The sequence below is a fragment of the Entelurus aequoreus genome, linkage group LG09 (assembly GCF_033978785.1).
Source record: "Entelurus aequoreus isolate RoL-2023_Sb linkage group LG09, RoL_Eaeq_v1.1, whole genome shotgun sequence".
NCBI lineage: Eukaryota > Metazoa > Chordata > Actinopteri > Syngnathiformes > Syngnathidae > Entelurus > Entelurus aequoreus.
The window spans coordinates 24,544,432-24,556,496 of record NC_084739.1 but is presented as its reverse complement, the minus strand read 5'-3'; the positions used below and the strand labels follow the sequence as shown (position 1 = coordinate 24,556,496).

At 37.4% G+C, this 12,065-nt stretch overlaps 1 protein-coding gene across 1 annotated transcript in view; it reads right to left on the bottom strand.

Moving 5' to 3' along the window:
- The window catches only part of itga9 (integrin, alpha 9), a 120,620-nt gene that overhangs the window by 101,589 nt on the left and 6,966 nt on the right, over positions 1 to 12,065 (bottom strand). The window contains exons 3-4 of the mRNA XM_062058393.1: positions 10,940 to 11,046; positions 3,712 to 3,835 (exon numbers count right to left, since the gene is read on the bottom strand). Coding sequence (XP_061914377.1) covers positions 3,712 to 3,835; positions 10,940 to 11,046 — 231 coding nt within the window. The remainder of the gene's footprint in view (positions 1 to 3,711; positions 3,836 to 10,939; positions 11,047 to 12,065) is intronic.

The following is a 12,065-nucleotide window of genomic DNA, read 5'->3' as shown; positions in this document are numbered from 1 at the left end:
CAATTAAGGTATGTAAATAAACATTTACAAAATCTTTCTATGTAAAGATCTCATTTCACAACATATACTGATATATATCTGCGGCTAATATATGAAGAGGTCTTTTTTTCTTCTAAATATTAGTGGGTGCGGTTTTTATACCGGTACGGCTTATAGACTGGAAAATACCATACGATATCATTGTACATTTATATTCATTTATATTTGCTGTTACAAGCCGCCCTCTGACGGCGGCCATAACTGCGATGTGGCCCTCAATTAAAAGGAGTTTGACACCCCCGGTCTAAACAGTTGGAAACATAAGTTAGTAGCAAGATAATTGTGTCTTGCCCACAGCCAAGCATGGTGGCGGTAGTGTCATGAAGTGGGGCTGCATGAGTGCACTGGGGGGCTGCGGTTCATTGAAGAAAACAAACTGCAGCATGTATTGTGGGACACGTTTGACGGAAATGGGGCGCATGGCACTTGTATAACCCGATAAAGAGCCCAAACACACCTTCAAGAAGACAAGGTGATAATTGGGCACCCCCAAGTGGAGGGTGGAGGAGCGCAATTCCAGCAGCTGTGTCATGGTGATGTCATCATAGTAGAGAGAAGAGGATTCTAGTGACAACCTTTGCAGGTGTGGTGAATTCCCAAGAGGTTTAAGGCCCTACTGTGTATAAAAGAGTAGGGGTGGCAAACTCTTTTTCATTGAGGGCCACATCGTAGTTATGGCTGCTCTGCAGGGGCCGCCTGTTACAGTGAATATGTATGCATTTTAATATACAATCTCCTCATGATATTATAACACACATACTTATGCATTTGATTGTTCATATTTTTTATGTACAAATTGATGTATAAGATACTTGCTTTTGAAATCATAAGTCAGGGGGACAAGCATTTTATTGTAACAAAAAATATTTGGAATGTAATTAAGATAGGGGTGTCCAAACTTTTTCATCGAGGGCCGCATACTTTAAAGTCAAAGTATGCGCGGGCCATTTTAGATATATCTTTGTACTATAAAAATAAATGTTACATTACCTTTACATTTATAGACAAACTTAGTGTCAGCTTTTACAATTATTAATTATTACAGGGGTAAAAAAAAACAACAGTAAAATTGTACCCAAAAAAAAGAGAGCAAAAAGACGTAATATAATGAGAAAACGCTGACGTTTTGATACTAGTAAAAAATAGTAAAACACAAAGCTGACCCTAGCTTTTGTCTTTAAATATATATGTCAGTTTTTATCTTTTTTTTTTTTTTATTTCAAAATGGCCTCGACATATTTTTCAGTATGCGACCCTTGGTGGAAAACGTTAGGACACCCTTGTTCGACATTGTACAAACAAAAAAGTCATGGTGTAAAATTGTCTCTGCAAACATTATTTAGGCAACATTGTGACAAGCAGACCAGCCCACAAGACTCGCCTTCGTATGAAATTGTCAGCTTTTTCCACATTACATCACAAATGTTTGCATTTTTTTTAATTTTTTTTTTTACATTTTTAGTAGTATTTTTTAATCCCAAAATTTGCTGCGAGACACACTTTGGACACACTTTTGTAACCACCATATTTCTTTGCATGGTCAGATAATTCTGACGTTTAAAAGACATGCAATTGTATGCAATTTTTCCTTCAAATTTAAAAGAACGAATATGTTTCGTAAGAAAGACAACGTTTTTTTTATTTACGTACTTTCGCTTTTGCAGGCCACATAAAACGATGTGGTGGGCCAGATCTGGCCCCCAGGCCTTGAGTTTGACACACGTGTGATAGAGGATGCAGGTTATATCGTGATGGTGTGGCGCTGGTATCTCCATCACTGTACACGTGAGGCTTATCCTCATTGAAGCAAGGCAGAGAAATATCAGGATGAGATTCAGCAACCCCATCTCTCCTCATTGGACCAACGCTCGCCCCACAGAGCGGTGTTAAAATAAATGATTTTGGAAATAGGATTAACAGAGCCCTGGCCTCAACCCAACTGAACTTGTGAGTGACCAACACAAAAAAATGAGGACACTTGGTTGGGGAGTGGAATGCCGTCCCACAGCAGTGTGTGACCAGCAACAGGAGGTCGTATGTGACATTGACCCTGACGTCAATCGACAAAGAACACCAAACAAGAGTCAATAGCAACAGCACAATAAGCTGTTTGGCACATTTGACATGGGTGTAACACACATACTCAGTGGTGCTGCTCATCACAAATACAAACACGCATGCTCCTTGCAATCTGGGCTCCATTTAAAAGGCAAATAAAGCCAGTGGTATCAAAAGTAAAAGCAAGAAGCTCAGATGGGCCTTCAAATCATGTGTTTATCTTTTTAGAATAGTGGGCGAATCTCCGAGCTGGCCAAACCGACACTTTTTAGGCGTACTTATGTTGGACATAAGAAGGGGAGATCACACTTCAAGCTACTTGTTTTGAGAGGCCCAGAAAAAGATGTGTGGTTACAGGATGGTTCCATACACACGACTCACATGACAACAATGTACTATCTACACAATATAATATTTAGCTCCCATTGCTTACGCCAGGGGTGTCAAACGTACGGCCCATGGGCCGTATCAGGCCCGCGAATAGGTCTAATCTGGCCCGCATGACGAGTTTGCTAAGTGTAAAAGTGAACTGCAATTTTAATGAAAGAAACTGCTGTTCTAAATGTGTCCACTGGATGTCACAATAGCAATTCAAGTGTAACCCACATTACACATGATACCGTTTTAAGATAACGTGTCAGCTGACTTTAAGTGCCCTCTGGATTGGCTTCCACTACTCCATTTAGCGCAGGTGCAAGCAATCAGCTGCTTCTGTTTTGGCTGGCAGCAGATGGCGGCAGACTACCGCAGTATCGACGCACAATACCTTCTTTCATTGTAAATTATCCACTCAATGGATAAAATAACAAAACAGTAAGGTGCAAAGACTTAAGTCAAAATGACCATCATTTATGAAGCACTTAGAGTTCTGTGCAGCGCTCGCAATTAGTTGATGGCGCAATGTGCACCCTGAACTCCATTGTAAAAATGTGTGTTTCTACATTTGTTGTTTGTTCTATTTTTTTTAATGCTTAAATCTATGATGTTCACATTGATTGAGTTTGTAGTTATGTTACCTTGATTTCGGCTATGGTGTCATGTTGATAATTGTTTTGTTTGGATGATGATAAATTAATCTGTTGTGGCAGTTGCGAATGTCACCAATGTGGTGGTTTGAGAAAACACTTGGTTGCTTTTCCAAACACGTCATAAATGCTGATCTGCCAACATGAGAATGCTAAACAGGAAGTGCTTAAAGTTTAATGGTTTTCTAAACACACTGAAACAAAGTTCATTATGTTCTTGAAAATGCACCAATTTTTTCCTCAGAATTTTCAAATGTTTTGTCAAGTGGATTATTTGTAATATGTAGATTTTCAGAATGTGCCCGTTCTATTTTTTGTAAACAGGGTAAAACACAGAAAACAATCTGAAGTTGTCTTTACTTTAAAGTTATTATGCCATGATTTTACCAGTCCGGCCCACATGGGAATAGATTTTCCTCCATGCGGCCCCTGAGCTAAAATTAGTTTGATACCGCTGGCTTATGCTTTTAATGTGTAGCATTATGACGCAATGTTGGGCTCTCTCTGCTAAGTGATGACAACATAGTGTGGCAAATAAGAAGAGTAGGAGGTACCGCGACCATATAAGGGCTCAAAGGTTCCACTGTACCTTCATAACAAGGAATGAGGGGCCGCGTCCTGCCCTGGAGATTCGGCTGAATGATGGAGCAGTACCCATGCGGCATGATATGCTCCAAGTCGTAGTAGACGTTTTTCCAGCGATGGGCACACGCCTGCAGGAAATAAAAGAACAACTTTCTGTCAGTCCGTGCACAGCATCCAGATTGACCTCAGCTGCACTGTGTTTGTTCAAGACTGCTCTCTCGCTGGGCTGGAGTCAGAGCGTCTCAGTGGATGTGGAACCATCTTCAATGAGCTGCCGGCTACACTCCACAGGGCGCATGTCTCAAATGCAGCCCCGACGACGCTGTGAGCAGATTTGGGTCCATTTTAAGAAACACATACTAAAGCAACTGTGTGTAACAATATGACCTTGAATGACAACGTTTAAATCCTTTGGTTTATACGCTGGTGTGTAATAAGGACATAACGTAGTAACCCCAGATAACTAGTTTCAGTAAGTCATAGTAGCAGTACATTGGTGGACCAGCCAGGACACCTTTCACAATGGGTTAGCGCAAGCATTTGTGCTAACTTTGCTGTTCAGAGTTGTATGCAGTTCATTTCTTCAGTCAGATATCACCAGAGGCTCACTGTAATATGAATTATCAAAAATACTAGAAACCCAACAATTACTGTTAATACAATAGATATGTTAAAAGGTTGCTTCCTTGGCAAGCCTCCTTATTGAAATACTGTAATTCACGGGTGTCCAAATAAGGCATCTTCAATTTGGCCTGCGAGACGGCACAAGTTTAATACACAAATTGACTAGGAACGATGTATCTATATCATATATATGGACATATCCAGTGGTCTGAATGCTGCAATCCTGTCAACATCCTGTGCCCAATGAAAGTAACTCTGCCATTAACAGTACTTTAAAGACAATAAAGCAGAGCATTAACTTGTATGATCCAATCCAAACAACATTCCCTAGTCACGGTGCAAAAAAAAAAATCAACCAGTACAAAAATTCAACAAACATGGTCACATTGAAATGTCCTTATTTTTGAAGGAAAAGCACTGTACTTTTCAATGAAGATAACTTTAAACTAGTCTTAACTTAATTTATAACTTTAAAGAAATACACTCTATACATTGCTAATGTGGTAAATGACTATTCTAGGTGCAAATGTCTGGTTTTTGGTGCAATATCTACATAGGTGTATAGAGGCCCATTTCCAGCAACTATCACTCCAGTGTTCTAATGGTACAATGTGTTTGCTCATTGGCTCAGAAGGCTAATTGATGATTAGAAAACCCTTGTGCAATCAAGTTCACACATCTGAAAACAGTTTAGCTCGTTACAGAAGCTACAAAACTGACCTTCCTTTGAGCAGATTGAGTTTCTGGACCATCACATTTGTGGGGTCAATTAAACGCTCAAAATGGCCAGAAAAAGAGAACTTTCGTCTGAAACTTGACAGTCTATTCTTGTTCTTAGAAATGAAGGCTATTCGACAAAATTGTTTTGGTGACCCCAAACTTTTGAATGGTTGTGTATATATATATATATATATATATATATATATATATATATATATATATATATATATATATATATATATATATATATATATATATATATATATATATATATATATACATATATATATATATGTATATATATATATATATATATATATATATATATATGTATATATATATATATATATATATATATATATATATACATATATATATATATGTATATATATATATATATATATATATACGTATATATATATATATATGTATGCCTTTAAAAATAAACACCAGTTTGCTGCCTGGATGCAATAATTATCAATATTCTATTTATCCATCCATCCATCCATTTTCTACCGCTTGTCCCTTTTTGGGGTTGCGGGGGGTCGCTAGAGCCTATCTCAGCTGCATTCGGGCGGTAGGCGGGGTACACCCTGGACAAGTCGCCACCTCATCACAGAGCCAACAGTAAAATTGTAATCAAATACAATACAAACTAAAATAGTAATCAAATTAAATCTAAAATAATGGTACTATAATTTAGAAACTACTAAAAAGAAATTGAATTAAATAAGAAATAATGGGACTATAATTTGGCAACTACTAAAGTCAAATCAAATTAAAAATAATGGCACCATCATTTTGCAACTACTAAAATATAATATAATAAAATAATAATAGTGGCATAATTTTTTGAAATCACCGTTTTACAAATACAACAAAATGGTTGTTGCATTGTTCAATATTTTACAGTATTTTGACACATTACATTACTACGTTAAATTGCCAATTTATTAGGTACACAATCTCACGAGAACAATACAAAAAATGTATAAAAAACAATGCCTTTATAATGCATATTTATATATATATATATATATATATATAATTTTTTTTATTTTATTTTTAAAAAAATATATAATTGCAAATTACAACCACTATAAGAAACATGTTGTTCCACTCTGACATTATTATCCTGGCATCATTTGCTTGTATTGGATCTCATTAGATTTCGGATAACATACAATTTTAGTAGATTTCTGGAGCCTTTAGTTCAACCCCAAACTTATCAGACTGAAACAGGCGGTCAAATTGAGTGTAAACCCTCGATGCCAGTGTGTGTGTGTGTGTGTGTGTGTGTGTGTGTGTGTGTGTGAGAGAGTGTGAGCGTGTGTGTGTTTGCACGCACACACACACAGACCAGGAACTAGTGTTAGAAGAGAACGACTTAGCAAACACTCAACATAAAAATAGGTAATAATAAAATGACCTGAAGCTTCGAAAAAAAAGACAACAATGTCGGTAGTGCTATTGTTATGCTCTTGCTGAGTGAGAGCAGAACCTCAGAAAAAAAACATCTGCCAAGCAGCCGCTTCTCTTCCACCCTGTGGCGCTGTAACGTGAGCTTGTTTCGATGATGACAAAAAAATAACAGTATTAAAAAAAAAAAAGCAGACTAGCAACACGTGGGCTATGAAAAGTCAGCACCTTTTTTATTCTACACTTTTGAAGATTGCACAACATGTTGCAGCCAAAAGGTTATGTAAGTTCTCATTTACATTCCTGACAGCCAGGGTGAGTAGAAAAGTAGGGCCGATAGGTTCACACAAGTGTGTATAAAACACATCATACATGGTCAACAGGTCCCCAAATGAACTTTGGCATCTTCAAAAATAGATACCTGTCATGTTTCCTCTCGGAAGAGGAAGGCAGTCGGAAGCTAAATAGTGTTTACTGTAAATCTTAGTGACTCAAGAGGATTTTGAGACTTGTTTTGGTTCTCTTATAGTGTAAGAGGTGCTTAGTGGGTCATAAAGGGACACTAAATAGACCTGCTTACTGTACCTATATTGTATATAACAATATATGCATTAAGTTGTGTCATTTTTTTCTATTTGCACGCTGTTAGAGATGTGTTTTATATCATGTAAATTGTCAGTAAAGTTAAAACTATTGTTTTTTTTGTTTTTACAGCAATGGTTCACTTCTTTGTATGTTAAATAAGAATGACATAGTGTATCACACCTTTGTTTATCGTTTAGGTCACTGGTGTCCAAAATTTTTCCATCAAGGTCCGCATTGTGAAAAGTCAAATCATACAGGGACATTTTGATATATATTTTGGTATTTATTTTTTATTTGTTTTTGTATGAATAATTTAAAAAAGCTACATGCAGATATTTAAAGACAAAACATTGTGTCAGTTTTGTTTTTGTAGGTGCCAAAGCGTAGCATAATTAGTTATTATTATCAAAATTTCAGCTTTTTCTAATTTTTTCTTGGATTTTTACTACTGCTGTCCAAAGATTAATATTTTAAATCAGATTAATCAAACTTTTGAATTGTGACTAATCATGATTAATCACAGTAAATTACTTGCTTGCATAATTCAAATAACTTAAAAAAATACCCCAATATGTTGACACAAATGCAATTTAATTGTCAGCATACACAAACATTTTTTTTCATGTTTATACCAGTTAGTGAGTCATCTTTGCACTTGCGTATGCATTGACCTGATCATTGCCCTATAACAACTCACACCACATTTAAGGTAACTATCCTCGGTTAAAGTAAAGGAGCATGTGAGATCCAAATAAATTGTGTGATTAATCTGCGTTGAGACATGGTCACTGTCAGGGACGTGCACATGATTATAGAGGGGCAGGGGCTCAAAGTCAGAAAAGGGCAGGAATTTTTTTTTTGGTCCTTTACACAATATGGAAATTAATGTCAAATTAAATTTGCTAATAGGAAGCTAACTACTTAGCTGTGTGTCCTTTGTAGGTAAAAGTGATTGCCATTTCTAATGTGTCAACAAATTATGGTCATAATGAGTTAATTCACATTATCATAGGCTTGGAAGACATGAAAAGCAACAAAACACTGGTTTATTATTAGACTATTTATTGTTAAAGATAAGCACTTTAATATTGAACATTGAACAGTGCAACATGAACTTTGAAAAAAAATACAAAAATAAATACCCAAATGGAAAAAACTTCAATGTGAAAATCTGTCCTTCTTCCCTTAACTTGATGAAAACACCATCAAGTTGTAACTTATGGTCTATCTCACTTAATGCTCAGACTAAACAACTGAAACGCAATACAGGGCCAAAAATATGGACCAGGGGCCAGTAGAGGGCTGTATCCTTTCTTTTTTTGGCATTGTGCTGCAGGCATAATCAACATGAATCAAGTTTAAATACAGATGGCAATATTCCTAACAGATAACCTACATCTTATATCGCCAGAATGCTGAAATTATTATTATTATTATTAATAATAATAATACAAATTATTATTATTATTATCATTATCATTGTTCTTCTTATTATTATTGATATTATTATCATTATTATTATTATTATTTTGTTAACCCACACAGTAATAGCAAAGTCACAATAACCTTATATCTAAAACTCTACCGTGAGAGAAATGTGATCCGCCGTAAACACAGTGCATTTTATTTTGAAAATTAACCCGGGGTTTTATTTTGTATTTTGTACATTACTTCCTGTCCCGCACGATCCGCTCTGCTCTGTGCGGACTTGGTGTGCCGTGCTCAATTGATGCGCCGTGCTCCGACGTCCGGCAAAAACAGAAGCTGACACATAGACTAATAGAATAATACAGCGTTTTTCTGAAATTATACCCATATTAGATGCTGAATAAGTGGACGGCGACTAGACCATAACTCACAGGTTCAAGTTGCTCCACTGTCACGTCTCAGGGGCGCAGTAACTTGGCTCTCTCTCCTCTCACTTTTGTTTTTGTTTTACATTCCTGACAGGAATTTATTAATGTTGTTTAAAGAAAAAAAAACAAAAAACACACACACAGGCAGAGGGCACTTTTTAAGACGAGGCAAAAAAGGGCAGGGGCTCAGGCACCCATAGGGCCCTATGTGTGCACGTGCCTGGTCACTGTGCTATTTTTTGTGATTAATCACATGAGTTAACGTGTTGAATTTGATAGCCCTATTTTTTTACTGTTGTTTTTTTGTTTGATTTTATTTCCACAATGTGCTGTGGGCCAATAAAACTCAATCAAAGGGCCGCAAATGGCACTAACTCGCACTTTGGACACCCTTCCCAGCAGGAACAAGACATTGATACAACGTTGATTATACATACATTTCCTGTAAAACTGACTTTGAAACAAAGCTGCAAAATAGTTGCATTTTGTAAATTGAACGTTGGTGTCCAAAGTTGAATCCACTTTGTTGGTTGGGAAATGACCAAATTTCAATGGTCAAATCAATGTCACAACCTGACATTGAACAAAAGTTGTCAAAAAGGATGTTGTTTCAATGTTGTATTTGTGTTGGAAAATGACCAAAAGTCAAAGGTCAAATCAATGTCAGAACCCGACATTGATTAAACGTTGCCAAAAAGCATGTTGTTCCAACGTTAAGATTGAGTTGCGCAACGTCAGGACCTATCTCAACAAGTTCTCAATGTTGTTTTTAAGTCTTGTGCCTGCTGGGTTAGGTTGGGACTGTGTTACACTTGTATGACCATTGAGAATGTAACAATGGCACCAATAATGCAGGTTGTATGATATACAGTGAAACCTCGATTTAAAAACCCCTCTATTTGCGAACTTTTTGATTTACGAAATTTTGAAATGGCCCAACCATGTGTCCGTGACAAAAACCCAGGGTGTGTCAATGTAGCGGAGGTGAAGCCTACCACTCACTTTCTGCACAAGACACAGTCCCGTTTCAGCGCATCATTCATAATGTTTGCCTTTTGTGTTTTGTTCCCCCTTTTGACTAGTTTTGTCCATTTTGCTAACTCAAAATGAGTCCCCCCCTCAAAAAGCAGGGAATGCTTGTGGATTAAAAAAGAAAAGAAAAAAAAAAGACTATTTACGAGGAGTCGAAAATTGTCGAAAATCGCTTTGACACAACAAGTTTTAATTGGGAAGAAACCTGACTTTTCTGGAAAAATATGCCAGAGCAGACTTATTGCACAGTGAGGAAAAGATATGACAGGTACTACTCCTAGTTTTTCTCTCTCCCTCTGTCTGTCTGCTTCTTTCATTCAGCTCCTTGTCGATGTGGGTGGACTTCACTTTTATACATGTTTATTATTGTAGCAACATGGTTAAGGATTTCTGATCGTTTGGGAGGGCACCATAGTGGCTTCAATGTGTGTGCGCGTGTTGGCAAAACGGCACATACAGCACCGATCAGCTTGTTTTTTAAATAGAAAGTGGATCATCACCACCTTGTCATGTTTGTTTGATACACAGTACTGTATAGTACTTTATATTGTTTTCAAAGTGTACGAACCTTAACTAAAATATGAACTTTTGTCAAGGCTGGAACTCATTATTTATATTTACAGTGTTTCTTATGGGGAACCATGTTCAAGAACCAATGAAGTTCGTAAATTGAGGTATATTCTAGATCTAATTTTTTTTTAAACTGAAGGGTTTCAATGCCTTGCTAAAAGGCACTTCAAACAGCAAATTGCCATATTTTTGGTCTTGTCACATACGATCCACAGCTCCAGCTTTAGTGCTTAAAGACCACAGTCCTTCTTCTGCTCCGTGTAAAAAAAAAAGAACTTATGTCATAAATTGATGATATAGTACATAAATAAAATAGAACTAGTGGCGCCCAAGGCATACAATGAGCGACTAAAGGTCACATGATGGTACTATTTTTGAAACAATGATGTTGTTATAATCAGACCCAGTTGTCATTCATCAACTCACCAGTATTCTGCCGTCGGCTCTGTTCTGGCGGGCCAGGCTTACTCCCATCCACTCGTCGTCTCTATCCCCTTGGCACGTCTTCCCACAAGACTCTCGGGGCCTGTTTCCTAAAGAACAATGAGAGCAGTTTGTAGACGTCACGGCGTCAAGACAAAGGTTGAGGGGAAAAGAAACGTGTCTGCTATTGTCTAACTACGTGCTCCTGGCTCGTCATTTTGGCAAACACTTTGAGCACAGCTGCAGGACGCTGAGAGAGCACGACATTAGATGTTTGCATGTGCTCAGGTAAAGTCCAAGGAGTGCTTTGCTGTGTTTAAAGGACAGGCTGTACTGCAAAAAGGTTAGTCAAAGATACTTTAATGCCAGGCATGCGCTGCTTTATTTAAAGGCCTACTGAAATGAAATTGTTTTATTTAAACGGGGATAGCAAATCCATTCTATGTGTCATACTTGATCATTTCGCGATATTGCCATATTTTTGCTGAAAGGATTTAGTATAGAACAACGACAATAAAGTTCGCAACGTTTGGTCGCTGATAAAAAAAAAGCCTTGCCTATACCAGAAGTAGCGTGACGTCACAGGAGGAAGAATTCCTCACAATTCCCCATTGTTTACAATGGAGCGAAAGAGATTCGGACCGAGAAAGCGACGATTACCCCATTAATTTGAGCGAGGATGAAAGATTCGTGGATGAGGAACGTTAGAGTGAAGAACTAGAGAGGCAGTGCAGGGTGTATCTTTTTTCGCTCTGACCGTAACTTAGGTACAAGGTCTCATTGGTTTCCACACACCCTCCTTTTTCTATTGTGGATAACGGATTTGTATTTTAAACCACCTCGGATACTATATCCTCTTGAAAATGAGAGTCGAGAACGCGAAATGGACATTCACAGTGACTTTTATCTCCACGACAATACATCAGCGAAGCTCTTTAGCTACTGAGCTAACGTGATAGCATCTGGCTCAACTGCAGATAGAAAGAAAATAAATAAATCCCTGACTGGAAGGATAGACAGAAGATCAACAATACTATTAAACCATGTACATGTAGCTACACGGTTTATAATTCTCAGCCTGGCAAAGCTTAACAATGCTGTCGCTAACGACGCTGAAGCTAACTTAGCA